This window comes from Microcebus murinus, chromosome 2 (genome assembly GCF_040939455.1).
Source record: "Microcebus murinus isolate Inina chromosome 2, M.murinus_Inina_mat1.0, whole genome shotgun sequence".
NCBI classification, from domain to species: Eukaryota; Metazoa; Chordata; class Mammalia; order Primates; family Cheirogaleidae; genus Microcebus; species Microcebus murinus.
Window position 1 is genome coordinate 32,294,844 of NC_134105.1, and position 18,809 is coordinate 32,313,652.

At 45.0% G+C, this 18,809-nt stretch overlaps 1 protein-coding gene across 3 annotated transcripts; it reads right to left on the reverse strand.

Annotated features, from left to right (window-relative positions):
• Window positions 1-427: 427 nt before the first annotated feature.
• On the reverse strand, window positions 428-18,794 carry MED8 (mediator complex subunit 8). Of its 3 annotated transcripts, XM_075997400.1 has the most exons (10): window positions 18,707-18,794; window positions 16,599-16,717; window positions 15,763-15,907; window positions 14,754-14,894; window positions 14,482-14,563; window positions 13,872-14,120; window positions 13,024-13,084; window positions 7,270-7,340; window positions 4,626-4,716; window positions 428-636 (listed from the first exon to the last, which is right to left on the reverse strand). In XM_075997400.1, the coding sequence occupies exons 1-10, from the start codon at window positions 18,710-18,712 to the stop codon at window positions 591-593; spliced, it is 1,011 nt and encodes a 336-aa protein (XP_075853515.1). In that variant the 5' UTR covers window positions 18,713-18,794; the 3' UTR covers window positions 428-590. The 3 variants fall into 3 exon arrangements, with proteins under 3 accessions (XP_075853515.1, XP_075853530.1, XP_075853525.1); XM_075997415.1 differs by lacking the exons at window positions 15,763-15,907; window positions 16,599-16,717 and having other exon boundaries at window positions 18,707-18,779; XM_075997410.1 differs by lacking the exons at window positions 428-636; window positions 4,626-4,716; window positions 7,270-7,340 and having other exon boundaries at window positions 11,320-13,084; window positions 18,707-18,793.
• Between the last annotated feature and the right edge of the window lie 15 nt (window positions 18,795-18,809).

Consider the following 18,809-nt stretch of genomic DNA (forward strand, 5'->3'; position numbering starts at 1 on the left):
GACTTTGGGGGTCACACCTGACTCCAAAGTCCTAGTTTAAATGTACCAATTTGTACCTGTGTGACATAATGTAAGTGACTGAACCTCTATAAAATGGGAATAATAATAGTACTTATCTCATAGGATTATTGTTTAGTTTGAAAGAGATGACCCATGTAAAGTGCTCAGCACTGTTGCTGTCTCAACATTTAATAGACAGCGTGGGGAAGCAGTCCAATAATAAATTGATAAGGGACATACTTATATATAGATTCATAAGCATTCATTTAGCAATATTTCTAAACACTGTGTGCAAAGCACTGTTCTGAGAGCACTACTGAGAAGTTTCGGATTAAGTGTCCAACATGAGAGTCCACTAAAGATGATAAAGCAGAAGATTACAGATGATGAAACTGTCCCAGAGGTTAAACACAGTAGAGATAGGGAATTTCAACAATGCATTTATTCACCTGGACTATGTTGGTATATGATCATGGCAAGCCCTCAATAAATTTTGACTGACTACATGGATGAACATGCTCAAAGATACTTCATTCAGTTCTTGTCCAGGTCCTGGGAGAAAGCATCCTCAAGTATCTGATATAGACCACCTACCCCCAAGTCCTACCATGTGGTATCTCCATGGCCCTAGGGTTCCTGCAAAATAGTGTGAAGGAGAAGACACACATATAAATTAACAATTATAGTAGCATGTGATGAGTATTCCTATAGAGATAAACCCAGAAGGTTATGAAACCACTCGGGTGGGGGGTACTAGCCCAGGGTGTGAGTTAGTTGTAGAAGGATTCACAGAAGTAACACCTAAGTTGAGCATTAAAGGACACTTTTTAGAAGGCAGAGAAAGCCATTCCGGCAAAGGGACGTGAGTATGTGAAGGCATAGAACCAAGGGATGTGGCAGGCTTGGGGGACTCTAAATAGTTTGGTATGGCTCCAGCTCAGAGAGCTTATGGGAAGAGCAAAAGGTAGGCAGGAGTCAATTTATGAAAAGGCTGTATGCCATGGTAAGAAGTTTGGATTTGATTTTGTTTATATTTTTCAGTCCTGGCTGCCCACCAGAATCACCTGGGGAGCTTACTGCCTGGCTCTTACCTCCAGATTGATTCCAATGGTTGTTTTTTAATGGGAAGAGGCTGGAGCATGTGTATATGCTAGGTGGAAGAAGACAATGGGATCCAGCATCCACAGGGAGAGATTAGACTCTGGCTAAGGAGATCACCTCCCACACTGAAATGTGGGAGTCTTCATCTAAAGGAATCTATTTTTTCCTTTAATCAGAAGGTGAGGTATTTGCTCAGCATGAGGGGGGAATAGGATAAGTTTTAGGGAAGTAGCACAGTCTAGGGCAGCTGAAGGCAGAGTGCCAGGAAGGTTTGGTGAGCAGAGCTGAAGGCCCCACTGGCTGGGATTCCATGAGTGCACAGTGGAGAAGGCTGTGTGATGTTCTCCAGCAGAGCTAAGTGACTGGGAGGCAGGGGAGCAGAAAAGGGACAATTTGGGATTTGCAGGGAAGCCAGGTGGAAGCCTTGCAGATGAGAAGGTTCAGCAAAGGCTAAGTAAAAAGAAAACTAACCAGGCGTGGGTGGATCAACTGGAAAAACCCAAGGGGTCAAGGAACTCCCAAACTTGATAATGAAGGAGGCCAGGTATAGTAGGAAAAGAATACCCAGTCCAACAGCTAAAACCTCCTTCATGGAGCCTTCCTGACTCATGGGAAGTGAGGTGATGACTTTCCCTGGGTCCCACCCTGCTGACTCACTCCTCACTCACTGCTCTCTAAAGGGCTCTTATCCATCCTTTTTCTCAAGGACATAAAACCATTGATGTAGTTTCTCTAAAAGTTCAGCCTGGCCAGGCGCAGTGGCTCATGTCTGTAATAGGAGACCGAGGCAGGAGGATTACTTAAGGTCAGGAGTTTGAGACCAGCCTGAGCAGCATAGCGAGACCCTGTCTCCACAAAAAATAGAAAAATTATCCAGATGTGATAGTGTGTGCCTGTAGTCCTAGCTACTTGGGGGAGGCTGAGGCAGGAGAATTGCTTGGGCCCAGGAATTGGATGATGCCACTGCACTTTAGCCTGGGCAACAGAGCAAGATCCTGTCTCCAAAAATGAATAAAATAAAATAAAAGTTCAGCCTGAAAACCACTATCCGTATGAACTCCATTTCTGTGATTGTCTGAGACTGTATATATTTTGGCATAAAAATTAGATGGAAGTGGGATCAGAGAAGCAGGAATGGCAGTGAAGAAAAAGTGGAAAAAGGTATGCCTGCATGTTTATGTGTGTGAGAAGAAACAGGCCATGGGAGACACAGGGGAATGAATCAGCTATGACAACAGGAATGGAGGATCTAGGGAGAGGGGCAATAGGAGTGGCAGGTGAAGACAGAAGCAGCCTCCTGGGGACTGTGTCAAGCTTCTCCCTTCCCCATCCTGTAAAGGTCAAAGGGCACTTCCTACACAGTACCCACACACAGGAGCTGAGGGGAGGGTTGAGCCCATGAGGACAGGAGAGCAAAGATGAGGGCAAAGGGTTTGCCAGTTAATCATTCTGTATGTCCCTGGGTCTCAGCCAGCAGGCCAGTGTCCTCAAGCAGGCTAGGACCTTGACTGAAAGGACTGGGGCTAGAAAGACATCTGGCTGTCAGAAGGGAGAGACTGCATGCAAACACTCATCATTCTATTTGGAATTTGAGGGTTTGCCTGGACTCCTCAAAGTTCAGGGCCAAGGTCTGATCCATCAGTGGGTTGCCAGTGCCTACACATTATGGGTATCATTCACTGTTTGCTGAGGTGAACAAAAGAAACTCAGGAAAGGGGAGAGAGTGAAGGGTATATAAGAGAACCTGTAGAAAGAACTCTGGAGAGAGAAAAGGGGAAGCTTTTTGTTAGTGGGTAAACCAGGTTATCAGGATGGAGGAAAGAGAGCAAGATCTGGAAGACATGTGAGAAGGGCCAAAAGGGAAAAAGAGAAGCTTGCTATTCCATTCAGCACTTTCTTTGGCAAGCATAGGGCCGGCTGCTCTCCACATACTCACTCTTATGGTTCAATCCTGTAAAGTAAGTACTATCATCACCTTTTTTTTTTTTTTTTTTTTTTTGAGACAGAGTCTCGCTTTGTTGTCCAGGCTAGAGTGAGTGCCGTGGCGTCAGCCTGGCTCACAGCAACCTCAATCTCCGGGGCTCAGCGATCCTCCTGCCTCAGCCTCCCGAGTAGCTGGGACTACAGGCATGCGCCACCATGCCCGGCTAATTTTTTCTATATATATATTAGTTGGCCAATTAATTTCTTTGTATTTATAGTAGAGACGGGGTCTCGCTTTTGCTCAGGCTGGTTTTGAACTCCTGACCTCGAGCAATCCGCCCGCCTCGGCCTCCCAGAGAGCTAGGATTACAGGCGTGAGCCACCGCGCCCGGCCTATCATCACCTTTTAACAGATGAAAAAAATGGAATCAGAGAGGTTGAAGGGTTTGCTCAGGTCACATACCAAGTAAGGTAGAAATAATATAGGTGTTCAGGCTGAGAAAAAAGGATGGCAAATGAATGGACATAGGAAAGCACAGGACAGGCATAGGAAATTGCAAGAGATTCAGTTTGGCTAAGGATATGGTATATTAAAGACCTTCACATGATAGACGGTTGAAAAGTGGGTTGGCCCTAAATCAAGAAGTTTTTTGAATTAAAAAAACGAGTATAGTTTGTATTGGCACATCCCTGAGATTTTTGTTTGCTTTTTTGAGACAGGGTTTCACTCTGTCACCCAGGCTGGAGTGTGATGGCACAATCATAGCTCACTACAGCCTTGAATTCCTGGGCTCAAGGGATCCTCCTGCCTCAACCTCCCAAGTAGCTGGAACTAAGGCACATGCCACCACACATGGCTAAGATTTTTTTTCTTTTCTTATAGTTTTGTTTCTTTCTTTTTTTTTTTTTTTCAGAGATGGGGTCTTCCTATGTTGCCCAGGTAGGTCTCAAACTCTTGCCCTCAAGTGATCTTTCTGCCTCAGCCTAACAAGTCTCTGAGACCCAAAGATTTTTGAGTAAGGGTTTAATATATTTCCCATTGTGCTCTAAAAAGACAAGCTTGGCTGGGCGCAGTGGCTCACGCCTGTAATACTAACACTCTGGGAGGCCGAGGCGGGCAGATTGCTCAAGGTCAGGAGTTCGAAACCAGCCTGAGCAAGAGCGAGACCCCGTCTCTACTAAAAATATAAAGAAATTAATTGGCCAACTAAAAATAGATATATATAAAAAAATTAGCCTGGCATGGTGGCACATGCCTGTAGTCCCAGCTACTCAGGAAGCTGAGGCAGTAGGATCGCTTGAGCCCAGGAGTTTGAGGTTGCTGTGACCTAGGCTAACGCCATGGCACTGTAGCCTAGGCAACAGAGTGTGACTCTGTCTCAAAACAAACAAACAAACAAAAAACAATTAAAAAGACAAATGTGGCAACAGTAATGTACATTATCAAGGGGAAAGCAGAGTAAGGAAGGGAGAGCAGCTGGGAGACAGCTCAGAGGTACAGGTGTGACACAATGAAGGGCTGACCTAAAGAAATGGCAGTGAGAAGGAAGAAGAATGGATATAACAGAGAGAGGACCCAGAACTGACAGCAAGTTGTCTACCTGGATAGCTCAGGTGGAGCAGGATGGAGAAAATGAATGCAGTTGGGACCCTTCGTGAGTTTGAGGTGAGATGGCCCATTTGGCAGGCAATCTGCAAAACAATATTGCACATTCAGGAGAATGGACTGGGCTGGAGAAAAAAAATCTGAAGATTCCTGTATAGAGATGAAACCACACAAAGTGGACTGTGGTAGTTCTAGTTTCGGTTGTATTCATTTCCTTTAAGGAATTCTTCCCCAACTCCATTGGCTTATTAATCCTGGTGTTCTCTTCAACTTCCTCCAAGTCCATGCTCCTAATGGCATGTAATCCAAGCAAAACCAGCGTTCTTCCATAAGATGAGTTATAATAGTGTAGAGTGACAACCGTGATATAGCACATCTTATATTTTCCTGGTTAGAGCTGGAACCCATACTACTAAATGAAGTATCCCAAGAATAGAAAAACAAGCACCACATATACTCACCAGCAAATTGGTATTAACTGAGCAGCACCTAAGTAGACACATAGGTACTACAGTAATAGGGTACTGGGCAGGTGGGAGGGGGGAGGAGGGTGGGTATATACGTACATAATGAGTGAGATGTGCACCCTCTGGGGGATGGTCATGCTGGAAACTCAGACTTGTGGGGGGAAGGGGGAAAAGGGCATTTATTGAAACCTTAAAATCTGTACCCCCATAATATGCCAAAATAAAAAAAAAATAGTGTAGAGTGGAGAAATGTAGAGACAGAGTCCAGACACATTTGAGCCCCTGAGCCCATCTAAAGCCATCCATATAATCCAAATACAATTGGGTCCCTTTTTTTTTTTTTTTTTTTTTTGGTTAAGCTAGCTTAATTGTAATGTGTTAAAAAGAAACCAGTCTAATATACTATCAGGAGATTGCTCAGAAGAGAGTAGGAGAACAATAGTTACCATTTGAGTGCTGACTATCTGCCTAAAGGGCTTTGTATGCCCTGCTAAGAATCTTAGACTTTATTCTGTAGAAAAGTAAGAGCTACTTAAAGGCCTAAATTTAATTTTAAATAGGCTCAATTGAAGGTACATTTTGAAGTTGGTACTATAATCCCATTTTACAGTGGTGGAAACTGAGGTTCTTGCAAGTGAAGTGACTTGTCTAAGCTCACACAGTGGATAAGTGTCCAGGCCAGCATTTGAACTTGTAAATAAATAAACTTCAATAGAATTATGGATGCTATAATGGAGGTCTGTAGAGGGTACAAGAGAGGTTCAGTTTAAAAATGGTCAAGTGTACAGGAGAGGAAGTGGTAAAGACTTTAGAGGAATAGGTGACATTTGAAGTGAAAGGATGAATTGTTCGCCAGGTGAATAAGGGGGTTGGAGCAGGAAAAAGAGAGGACAGACATTCTGAGGAGGGCAGAGCATTTGTAAGCAATGGAGATGTGAGGCAGCACCTGACCCCCAAGTGCCTCCTGATGGCTACAGCTGAGAGAACTTACAGCAGAGTGGCAAGAATAGTGGAGTATGCTATGACAAAAGAAGGTCTGAAAGACGGGTGGGTGGTGAATGCGAAGGGAAGAGAGGTAAGCATGGGACCAAACAGCTCTGGTTTTGATACCCAGTGAATTACACAGCCACCCATGAAGACCTGAGCCCAGACCTAGCAAGCACAGACAAACAAGGCAAGAACTCATCACAACTGCACACAGAGAAAGCTATGAGTGGTGAAGGGTCCCCTTTAGGGACAGAATGTAGGAAGACTGTAGAACTGAGTCTTTAGCTGGTTTGGACAGGGAAGAGATACAGTTTAGAACATATGAAGAATAATATTTCAGGTAAAGGAGCTTGTCATTTGGTCTCAAGTCAAAATGCTACCATTTAAGACCAAACTGGGGCTTAAGGAAAGAATACAGGCAGCAACTAAGTGGAAGAAATAAGATTCGCAAAACTAGAGTCAAGTTTGTCTTATCATGTCAAGCACTCCAATGTAAAAATGTCCCAGTGCCTACTCTGCACTCATTGCTAAGGAAATACCGCGGGGGATGAAATGTACGCAAAAAGTCTCACCTGAGGCTGAGCTCCTAGGCCATAAGCATAGGGGAGCTGCCAAGGGAGGGAGAGGTTATGACATCTTAGAGGGATTGGTCAATAATTTATTCAAGCAACAATTCCTAAGCAGATTTCTAAATGCTACGCTGGGGATAACTAATATGTACAGAGTTTCTACTATTGTCAAGCACTTTGTATGTATTAACCCATTTACACTTCATGATAACCTATGAAACAGTCACTATTATCATGCCTAGGAATAAGGAAAGGAAGACACAGATAGGTGAACTAACTTGCCCAAGGCCACACAGCTAGTAAGTGGCACAGTTAGGATTTGAACCTGGACAGACTGGCAGTACAACCTGCTCTTTTAACCAAAATGTTATTTTATACTACCTCTCCAAAGTCAAATAAGTCATAATAGTAATAATAATAGTAGCACTACCATTTATAGAAGCTGTAGTATGCCAGGAACACACACATCATCTTCATCACACAGTTATCAGGTGGAAGAATGAGAATTCAAACTCAGGATGTTTGAACTTGGGGGACAAGAAAGTGCAGCAGGAGCTACAATAAGTTTGTACCATGTACAAATGTGGTGCAAAAAAGAGGAGGTAACTGATCTTACCTGGTGGGAATGGTGTTGATTTGTGGACGGACTTGGGTTGTTGGAAAGCTTCACAGGGGGTGATTTGTGAGCTAAATTTTGAAAAATGATTGAGCATTCATTAGAATGATAGGGTAAAGTGTTCCATGAACAGGGAACAGTGGGAGTAAAGGAATGGAGGTTTGAAAGAGCCTGCTATGTTCAGGAAACTGCAAGCAATCTACATGGCTTGGGAACTGAGTGGGTGGCAAGACGATATAGATTAGTGAGGAGAGGGAAGCAGGGGGCTAGATCACACAGAATCTTACTTGCCTTTCCAGAAAATTTAAGCTATGTTTCAAACTCTTCCAATGAAGTAGATGTAATGGCCAAAAAAAAAAAAAAGAGTAAATACACATCCCCAAGGAATCTAGTGGCTTAGTCTGAAGTTCTTTAGACTGACTAGTACAAAATTTGTGAAGTCTGTTTTCTCTTAATAATGCATGTATGCTAAATTTCTATTGTCTGTTTTAAATTACTTACCTACAGGTAAAATGAACATTCCAGGATGATTTAATCTTGACTTTCAGTATGCCTGGCACAATGCCCCTACCAACCACCAGGTACATGGACCACAGTTTGAGAAATATGGGGAGTGAACTATGAAAAAGATTTTATTTATTTATTTTCTTTTTTAATAATATTTTTAACTTTTTTTTCCTTTTTCCCCAATCTTACACATTTACACAACCATGAAAAAGATTTTAATCAAGGTAATAATTGATGAGATCTGCAGTTTAGACAGTGCTATCTGGCAGCCTTTTGGAAGACAAGTTAGAGTGGGCAGGACTGGAGAAAGGGAGTCTGGACAATACTTTTAGTGAGAGAGGCCCAGAGCCTAAACTGTAGGGCAGGATAGATAAACACTGGGGAGACAGAACCGATGGGATTTGGTATCTGATTGGGTATACGCAGGCTGGGGACATAGAGGGGGAATAGGTAAGGATGGCTTCCATATTCCTGGCTTAGGCCATGCCCAAGAAAATTAGAAGAGAAACAGGTATGGAGGGAAGGATAATTGAATTTGGGCATTCAGATCCAACAGAGACCAGCCTAAGCAAGAACAAACCCCATCTCTACTAAAAATAGAAAAATTTAGCCAGGCATGGCAGCACGAGCCTGTAGTTCCAGCTACTTAGGAGGCTAAGACAGGAGGATTGCTTGAGCCCAGCAGTTTGAGGTTGCAGTCAGTTATGATGACACCACTGTACTCTAGCCAGAGTGATAGAGCAAGACTGTGTCTCAAAAAAAAAAGGGGGGGGGTAATCACAGAGAAAGCAGGTGGAATAAAAAGAAAAGAGGGTTAAGGACAAGTCCTAGAGAATAATGACATTCAAGAAGCAGGCAGATGTATATAGAAATCCAAAATCTCCAGAGAAGGTATGGCCAGAGTAGATGAACAGAGGGGTGTGTGTGCCATAGAAGCCAAGGGGGAAGAAACAGACTTAAAGGAAGTGGCCAGTATTATTATCAAATTCTGCAGAGAGATTAAGTAATAAGAAGATTGAAAAAACTTTGGATTTAGCCATTTGGCCAACAATAATCTATGGTATAGTTTCAGAGGAATGGTAGAAGCTCAACCACAGGGGCTGAAAAGTAAATGGGAGGTGGAAGAAGAGACAGTGATTATAGGCTCTTTATTTCGGGAGTGTGCCTGTGAATGAGGCAGTGAGAAGGGATGTTGGGTCAAGAGGGATTTTTAACATGGAACAGACAGTTAAAATGGCACAAGCCAAGGTCATGGAAATGGATATATCCCAGAGAAATTAGCAAAAAGAACAAGGATGAACTGCATGGCTACAAGGATGGACAACAAAGATGAAAATTCAAACTGAGCACAAACTAGGGAAATTGGGGGAAGGGCAAGGGAAGACAGTGGAATGGCAGAGAAAACATAGGAAGGGGAGCAGCTCAGGGCACTTGATATTTGATTCAGTAGGAAAGGTTATCATCATATTGAAAAAGTGAGAAGAGGCTCTCTGGTCCATATATCTTGCTCAGGGTAGAGAGAGATGTCTGAGAGTAAGAAGGTCACTTTTGACATACATGACAGAACTTGTAACATGTGGTCACTTACCACCTCTTTGATGAGTCTTCACTAGAGAATGATGTGAAAGTTAGAAAACAGTTTTAGGGTAATGGTCTAAAGGAATGTTGGTATGTTAAATTGTAGGTGATGGGGAGAACTATAAGAACAGTTTATAGGAATTTGAGGGATTTGGAGGCTGATCTGGGAAAAACTTAGCCTATTTATGTAACACAATTGTCCACTGAAGAAAACAAACAAACAAAATGCCTGGGGGAAAATGGGCTTGAAGATCATTGCCAGAGACTTTAGGGCTAGAAAAGATCACTGGGATCCCCCCAGGTGAGGAAACGGAGGTCCAGGGAATTCAGGTGCCTTGTCCATGATGCACTCAGGAAAGCTGCCATGTCCGAATGGTTGCGGACATCTTGAGAGCATGTGACTCATGGAGAGACCACATAGGAACCCAGGAACTGCCTCAGTGACACACTGGAGCTCAGAAACAAGAGACAGAAGTTAGAGAGAGGAAATGTATCCCATGGGACAATGGTCTGTCAGATGGGTTGGAACAGAAAACCCTGTTTGTAGGGTGGAAGCCCTTTCCAAGTGTGAGCCTCTGTGCATTCAGGTTTTTAGGAAAAAGCCACATCAAGCCTCCCTAGGTAGGTGCTGTGAATCCCCAGGACTAAACAGATAAGGGACCACAGCCCCTGTTTCTACTCCAGGCCCAATGCTAAACTTCAATAGGCTATTTCCTAGTGCCCTGCCCTGTCAATTTTGGAGCAGATAGAAAAGGCAAATGGAAGAAAATGTATACCCCTTAGTAGTTCATCTAGACAGTAATCAGGAACTGACCTAGGGTAGGCGTTTGGAAGGATTCAGCCTCTGTCCTGCCTGGTGCTGGGATCAGCTCACACGGCTCCTGTGTCCACAGGGCACAGAGAATACATTGTCCATAAGGAGGATTATTCTGTACAAGAAACTCAGACAAAGGGAGAGGTTGTTTCCAGCTGCCTGGGGGAGGTGAAAGGGGGGTGGGAAAAGGGACCAGCCTTGCACTGAGGCATTCCTGCAGAATTCAGCTTCTTCCCTTCAGCAGCAGGACAGGAGATCGCAGCCCTTCCAGCTCAGTCCAATTGCTGGGACCCATTAAGGAAATGGAAGCAGCACTTGGCTACAGACTATTTTGGCCGTTTCCAAAAAAGTACAGGCTTCAGGGAGGTGACCCAGCTTTTCAGGGCAGCACCAGACACCAGAAGGGGAAGAGAATGGGATGCCTGAGAAATGAGCAAAAGGCAGGTTCAGTGGTGACCAAATCTCAGGCTCAGGGAGCTGGAGATGGAGAGGGCCTAGGCAGTGGGCTTCCTGCTGACATTGACTTAGTAAGCTCCCACTTTCAGTGGGATGAGTTCTGTGCTACAGAGCAAGCTCTTGAGGTTTCACAGCTGCTGCTGCTTTCTCCATCCTAGACACAAACCTGGGAGATAATGGCCTAATCTCTTTCTCCAGAGACCCCAAGAGTAGAAGGCACAACCTCCAAGCAAAAAAGGGCATTCAGAAACAGAGGAATATTACCAAAGGAGGCTGAGAGTCACCTCTGCAAATCCTAAATCTGAGCAATCAGGTCATGTCCTCTTCAAAGGAAGCACCATATATATTCCCTTCCTGAGGGAATAAGCGTTAGGGGTGAGAGATACATATTCTCCATTGAGGTGTTTTCTGGGCAGTGTGGACCCCAAAGTAGGAGATCCTACAGAAGCTTGTGTACCCCCGAGGGGAGGATAGAAATGAGAGCATGTGCCCCCAGAGTGAAAAATATAGAGGTGAGAGTGCCTCCAGAGTGTTTGCTTAAGGAGTGTTTGCTTAAGGGTGCAAGATAGGTGACATCCTATGTTCCTGTTGGGGCAGGAGGACATCTCCACTCCTGGAGGACAGGGAATCCTTATCAGTAGTGCTGGGAATGAAGTCATATTAGCCTGGGCCAACAAATAAACAAACTTGGGGTTGGTGCATTCAATAGGAGGGAATCTTTTAGTGGAATAAAGGACAGCAGTCACCAAAAGATAATCCAGGGGTTTTAGAGAAGCACAGTTTGAACTCTTTCCACCATCCCAGCTGGCTCTGACATTTCCAGTGGGATGAGAAGATAAAGAGCACCTGAGTGAGCTGATGACATGGATCCTTTGAATGGAGAAAAGGTCTGGCATTGCCTCAGAGCGGACGACAGGACTCACTTGCTGCTATGCATTGTGGTCAGTGAGCCTGTGGATACCATTTCTTGTCTTGATGGAACAGGAACAGATGTGACATCTGGAACCACTTTTCCAGTCCTTTGCTGCCACAGCCTGGCAGAATTCTGTTTGGCACTAAATAAATGCCAAAGTACCAGTGTGGGACAGAACAGAAAAAAGGCAGCTGGAAGGTATGAGCAGGAAGTCTTAGTACTTTTAGAACAAAGCTAATTAAAGGTGAGAAAACCTTTAATGAAGAACAAATTAGAATTGCCTTGCAGCAGTCTTTAAATTGTCTCTGACCCTAAGTAGTGCTCTCATAAACTGCTATCAGACAAGCCTGAGCCAGTGAACATCAACTTAAATAACTTTATTCAGAGGAATCCCTTGGTCCACTTCTGCTGACTTAACCCCTGCCCCTACCCACAAAGGAGTGGTAAGAAAGGCATCTTAGGCTGGATGTCCACACTCACTCTGTTCTTCAACTTTATAAAAGCAGGCAAAGCTCCTGGAGGCTGCCCTCTCCCACCATTAATCCAGCTCCTGTTTGAGCCACAGGCTTAGTAGAATGGAGAAAAGCCATCCTGGTTAGAGTCCAGGAACTAGCCACCATTATGAGGAAAACTAAATCCCAAAGACAATGTGAAGTACAATGTCCCCTCCCTCCAAAATAAGAAAAATGAATCCAGAGGAAGGGGTTTTTCACGTGGTAGGGAAATACTCTTTTTATACAGTCCTACCTGGCAGAGCTACTTCCTGAGAAATCACCCACCTACCAGCCCTTTCACATCATCCTTCATGTGTACAGGGTGGGGTAAAGGATAGGGGACTCTGTGCCTATTCAGTAAGAGCTGAATTGGCTTCTCAGAGGATGAAGCGTAGAGCAGGCCCAAGCTTCACCAGAGCTGTAGGTGGACAGTTTGGCCTAGTCCAGAAGCCTCTTCACCTGAAGCTTAGAGGGATAGCCATGATGGAACCTGGGCACGAGGGCCTGCAGAGACAGTGTAAGGATGTAGAGGCTGCTACAGTGTTTGGCAGCAGAAAATATGCACAGGCTTATTTGATCTTGTGTCCATTAGCTCACAAGTGACAAGAAGCAATATCAGATCACAGTAAGTTCTGGATCAAGAATTGTGGAGGGTGGTAGGGAGAAGTGGCTGTATAAACTATCATTTATTGAATACCTATTATTTCATATACTGTACTAAGTGCTTTACATTCATTTTCTCATTTTAATCCTCACAACAACCCTATGAGGTAGGTATTATTACCATTTACAAATGAGAAAACAGGCTCAGAAAAATTAGGTCACTTGTTCAAGGTCACACATCTAGTCAGTGGTAGAGCTGCGATTTGTCTGTTACGGAAAGCCCATGTTCTTTTTATTGTACCCATCTAGGTGGGCCTTGAGCAAAAGGTAATTTCACTGCTCAACTCTGCAAAGAGCACCTGGGAGTGGAGGTTGCCAGCCACACTCACCGCTGATAGGGATGCATTGAAGCTGACTTGATATTGGTTTTTATTCCACTTGGCATTTTCCCTAAGAGGAAAATAAAAAAAGACATCTGAAGCAAGGTAAGACTTTCATGAAAAATCAGAAATGTGGTATCCTCAGGTTCCCTTCTGCCACTTCCTTTGTTATCTCAGAACCTCTGTGTGGCAGCTGACTCTGGTTGGCAGAGATCAGAGGTGTAGTTCTTCACCCACCTCTGTCCCTGAAGGTGTCTAGGAGTGATATGGGAGAACAATCCTTTAGACCCCCATTTAATGCCACAGGTAAAAGACTACCATGTTCTCTCTTGTTCTCTCTTGTCCCTTTTCCTGGGCAGCTTGGGAGAAATACCTCTTCTAGCTGCTTACATCTATTATTCTCATAATTATTAAAAGTGAGCAGGAGAGAAGGCAGGAAGCCAAGAGCAAGAAAGACAGGATACAGAGAGAATACATGTAGGACCAGGAAACTTGTCAATACCTGATGCACCTGCCAAACAGTCTTGATTAAAGTCTGACCATTGATTTTGCTACCTAAGAAGAGACAGTGACAACACACCTAATATCCAGAGTAAATGAGACAGAAAGATAGTTACGAGAGAGATGTGAGATGGGGATGAGAGAGGAGAGCAGTTTCTGTTACTCAAATTTCTTCCTCACTCTCTGGTGCCTGCTGCAGAGTGTCAGATGAGATTTTTTACTTCTGAAAATTGTTTTCTGGGTCATGGAACAAAGGAGAAAATCTCCAGGCCTGGGGATGCTGGGGTCCCAGATAATCTAGTTTATTCCCACTCCCCTGCTCAAAATCAACTGCATTTCAATTCTTGCTACGTTACCTGGTTGACCTGCTTGAGCCATCTGAACCCCACTGAGCATTGGCTGCTGCTGGCTTGGAGCTCCTGCCATCTGCACCTGCTGTAATCCTGATGCTCCTGCAAGGATTGTTCCGGCTCCTGGCTGGCCTGGCTGGCCAGGACCACTGCTACCTGAAGGTCTCCAATTAGACAGCCCCTTGCCAAAGGCAACAGCTGCCACCAAGGCATTGGTGTCTGCAGGGTTAAAGGTCTGCTTGTTCGGCCGAAGACCTGAAGAAAAAGCAAGTGTGGATCCTGAAGTATGCCTCTGGCCTGGGACTGAACCTAGCAGCTGGAAGACCAGTGTGAATGCCAAGGTTTGGGGTCCTGACTTCAGAATTTAACTCCCTCACAGCCCAGAAGAGTCAGGGGACCCCCAAGCCTATCTTAGCATTCTCCCATCTCACTTTGTCCATTTCTTCCACTGGCTCCAGGGCTGGCCTTAAGTACAAAAGGCTAACAGAATGGATGCAAACCCTTTCCTAACCAGTTCATTCTTGTGTCCTAACTTCACTACTACCAAAACCACCATTCCTATTCCAGTGATGTTATACACCTCTCCCTCTCCACTTTACCACCAATCCCTTCATACCTCCACTCTCTGATTCTCGTTCTTCTTTGCTGATTTTCTCCAGAAGATTTGAGCACATTTTGTTCAAGCTTTGGATCTGCTTCTGTAACACATGCAAATTTGTGCAGAGATTAGAGTAAGTAGGAAATAATATGGAGAAATTTCTTCCTTGTGCTCTTTGAGAGGCAACTTATATATAACAAACTGTGCATCTCTACTAGACAGGAATGGTAATGCCTAGCTTCTCACGATGGGACTGGGACATGGGCAGCAAGGCAGTTACTCAGTCCAACCTGAGCCACATCAGCACCAATGCGAGCAGCATCTGTCGTCAGTTGCTTCTCCTGCTCTTCAACCTCAGGGTCAGGCTTGGTTCTCAGATGGTCAGGGACTACCTCATGGCTGAAAACAGGCACCCGTCCTTCAGTCTGCCGCTGTAACACACAGATTTTATTGATCCTACTATGCACTCAAGAGTATTCAATCTGGTCTGATACACAGTCTCTTCCACAGGTGAACAGTGCATTTTCAGGGAAAACACAACCTGGGACACTGGCCCCTTCATTCCCATCTGTCATTTCTGTCTTTTCAACAGCCATCAGACCTAGGGGCAAATTAAACTACCTCTCTCTGCTACATTTTAATTAAAGACTAGATTAGACAGTCACAAAAGGACACTTTTTGGCTTGAGATAGATATTGGAGGAGAAAGGTCTCTGTCTTGGTGACACAGGCCTCGGGTTATTACAGCACTATTTGGGAGTGCTCCCCCACCTCCAGTAGGACAAATAGGCTTCAAAAATGCAGCCTTTGCTTCTTTTTTTTTTTTTTTTTTTTACAGAGTCTTGCTTTGTTGCCCAGGCTAGAGTGAGTGCCGTGGCATCAGCCTAGCTCACAGCAACCTCAAACTCCTGGGCTCAAGCAATCCTACTGCCTTGGCCTCCCGAGTGGCTGGGATTACAGGCATGCACCACCATGCCCAGCTAATTTTTTCTATATATATGTTAGTTGGCCAATTAATTTCTTTCTATTTTTAGTAGAGACCAGGTCTCGCTCTTGCTCAGGCTGATTTCGAACTCCTGACCTCGAGCAATCCGCCTGCCTTGGCCTCCTAGAGTGCTAGAATTACAGGCGTGAGCCACCACACCCGGCCAGCCTTTGCTTCTTTATTTTTTGCGTACTATTTCTGGACTGAACACCCTTTGCTTCATATTGCCACAAGCTACTCCACATTCAGAACTTCTAGAATAACTAATCAACAACTGTGCTCTAGGCTCTCATTTAAGAACTTTCCTCCTCTTACCATGAGATCTTCATCTCGGTCTGGGGACAACACCAGAGGGATGATGACCTGGTTACGGAACAGTGGTGTCTTTTCATGCTTCAAGACCTTGTTCAGAGTGTTCAACTGTCCAGAGAGCAGGGCAAAGCTGTCCAGGACAGAGGGCCTGGTGGTGGTAAGAAGGTGTCAGAATGTTCTACTCTTTCCCTGGAGTGGTTCCTAGTAAAGTAGTCTCTAGGGGATCCTTCAGACTAGGAACACCCAGACTCACCCCAAAAAGTCTCATAGTCCTATGACTAACCTAGGTGGGAACCAGACTGGCTAATATGGATGATGAGCTTATGAAAGAGGGGCACACTACACTCTCAGTTTCTGACGCTGATGTAGAAAAAGGCAGTTAATTGTTTGGATGAGGGTGAGGAATAGTGGCAAAATAGGAGTGAACCATGGCTACATTATTACTACTAAAAATTTAAAAACTGGGTAAAATCACCTTTCCAGCATGGAAATAGGATCCACACTTCCAGAGTAGGTTGGATTTAAAAGATTCAGCCACATCTGTGGCAAGAGATCCAGCATGAATAGAGGTGTAGTGGGAGGACCCACTGAGGGTCTCCTCACCAGAGAAGTCATAAGGCAAGATTAAAAGCTAGAAAGAACCTCGGTTGAGAAACTGAGCATTTCTCTACTTCCTTGCCATGGAACCCATTTGTTAAATGTTGTGAAACCCAGCTCTTTCCAAATCTAAAGATGTTTGCAAACTGATAAATGGTTACATCATTGGAAATGACCTATCCATCAGGCCTGCCGCCCCCCCACCCATGGAACCTTCCCCAGCTTGCCCTGGCAACCCTTACCAGGTCAGCCTGTCATACTCGTTCTCCAACTTGTAAATGAAACTCCCCAGTGAGTTCTTCAGATCAGCCACTTGACTCAGCAGCGCATCTAAGGATGCCTCAAGCTGCTTCTCCTCCCTCTGCATCAACAGGAACAGTTGGTTACCCAGATAGACATGGGCATGACACATACATAGGAAGGCTGAAAAGCTAGACTGTGCAATGCCAGTCAGGTAACACAGGACCTCATTGGCATAGGATAGCCAGGTTGTTTTCTATCTTTTGTATTTGGGTTACAGACAGCATCAACTCTTAGACCTTTCAACTTGTTCACCTGACCCCAAGTCCTCCCACCAACTGATTCCTTTCTCTCATCATAAGCCATGCCTGGTTTTTCTCTGTATTAGGTACACCCTCCTCTCCCTCATTGAGAAATTTTCACCAGACCTAATGACTAGGGTTCATTATTTCACATGCACCTCTGAAACACATGTATTCCAGGTTCCTCTGTCCTAGAATCTGCCTTATGAACCTGGATGTTCTTGTCATCAAAACAACCTCTGGGAAATCTGCCAACTCATGAAGATTTCTATGAGTACCAGTCTTGTACTCCCCTCTGCCTTCCTCCCACCCACCACACCAGCTCTTCATTTGCTCTTGGCATTTGATGTTTCAACCTTCTCCTTGCTGAATTAATTTGCACTTATTATCTGTGTCAATATTCCTGTGCCTCTTTCCCAAGCTCAGTCAACCCATAGACATTTACTGAGAGACTACCAGGTACAAGAAACTGACACTGAAAAAACAAACAAACAAAAAAATCTGCATGTGCTCCTAGCTACAAGACAAAAAAAAATTTTTTTTTGAGACAAAGTCTCACTCTATTGCCCCAGCTAGAGTGCAGTGGTGTCGTCATTATAGCTCACTGCAACCTCAAACTCTTGGGCTCAGGTGATCCTCCTGTCTTGGCTGGGACTAGAGTAGCTGGGACTACAGACGTGTGCCACAACATACGGATCATTTTTTCTATTTTTTAGTAGAGATGGAGTCTCGCTCTTACTCAGGCTGGTCTCGAATTCCTGACCTCAAGAGATCCTCCTGCCTTGGCCTCCCAGAGTGCTAGGATTACAGGCGTGAGCCACCACACCCGGCTAGACAATTTTTTTTTTTTTTGAGACAGAGTCTCACTTTGTTGCCTAGGCTAGAATGAGTGCAGTGCCGTCACCTTAGCTCACAGCAACCTCAAACTCCTGGGCTCAAGCAATCCTGCTGCCTCAGCCTCCAGAGTGGCTGGGACTACAGGCATGCCCACCATGCTCGGCTCATTTTTTCTATATATATTAGTTGGACAATTAATTTCTTTCTATTTTTAGTAGAGACGGGGTCTCGCTCTTGCTCAGGCTGGTTTCCAACTCTTGGCCTCGAGCAATCCGCCTGCCTTGGCCTCCCAGAGTGCTAGGATTACAGGCGTGAGCCACCGCACCCCGCCTAGACAAACAATTTTAAATGCGGGGGTCTGCAAAGCATTTCCTTTCCATCTATGGTCTCCTGTTTTACTCCACTTCTTCACCCTTAACAACCATCCAGCACAGGCTGGGAAGAGTGATGCAAAACTGTCTTGCAAATCCGCCAATGTGCCTGACAGGAGCTTGATCCTGGATTCCACCATGGCTTCATATTATAAACAGCTTAACTTTCGGCCACCGCGGCCCACAATTCCTTCACCTCCTCGGGCTTCTCTCCAATTATAGATCCCCTGTTATGTATGCATCCAACAGCTTAGGACGGGGCTGGAGCCAACCCATCACTTTCTTGAGCCGTCTTCTTGGACTGAATCTCAGCCTTTCCAAATTACAACCTAATCCCTTCCCACACGCAAGCAAGACAGTGCTGCCTCCTCCTTCCGTATTTAGCCCGAGTTTGTTTCTTTCCTGTCATCCGGGCGCCAGCCCCACCTCTCATCTGAGCCGCTCCCTCTCCAGTTGGCCTCGTCCTCCATCCCACGTTCCTTATCAGCCACGAACTCTGTCCTGTCCTCTCAGTGCCAATTCCTCAAGCTCCGCAGCTACCACTCTTGGTCCCTTTACCTGAAGCTAGATAGCAACTAGTAGGCCCAACCCAACTCTCACCTGCATTGCGGAGGCCGTGTAAAACACCTCCTCTTCCGTTTTCCCAGACCCCAAGCGCCTCTGAGAGGGCTGCGTTCACCAATCAGAAAACTTGGAACTCGGC

Excerpts from the sequence above, each read along its gene's own strand:
- MED8 (XM_075997400.1), bottom strand. Across the intron at positions 14,564-14,753 it reads TTGGTGCTGATGTGGCTCAG|AAGCAGATCCAAAGCTTGAA; the intron begins GTTGGACTGAGT and ends CATGTGTTACAG. Across the intron at positions 13,085-13,871 it reads GGCTCAAGCAGGTCAACCAG|GGAAAATGCCAAGTGGAATA; the intron begins GTAACGTAGCAA and ends TTTTCCTCTTAG.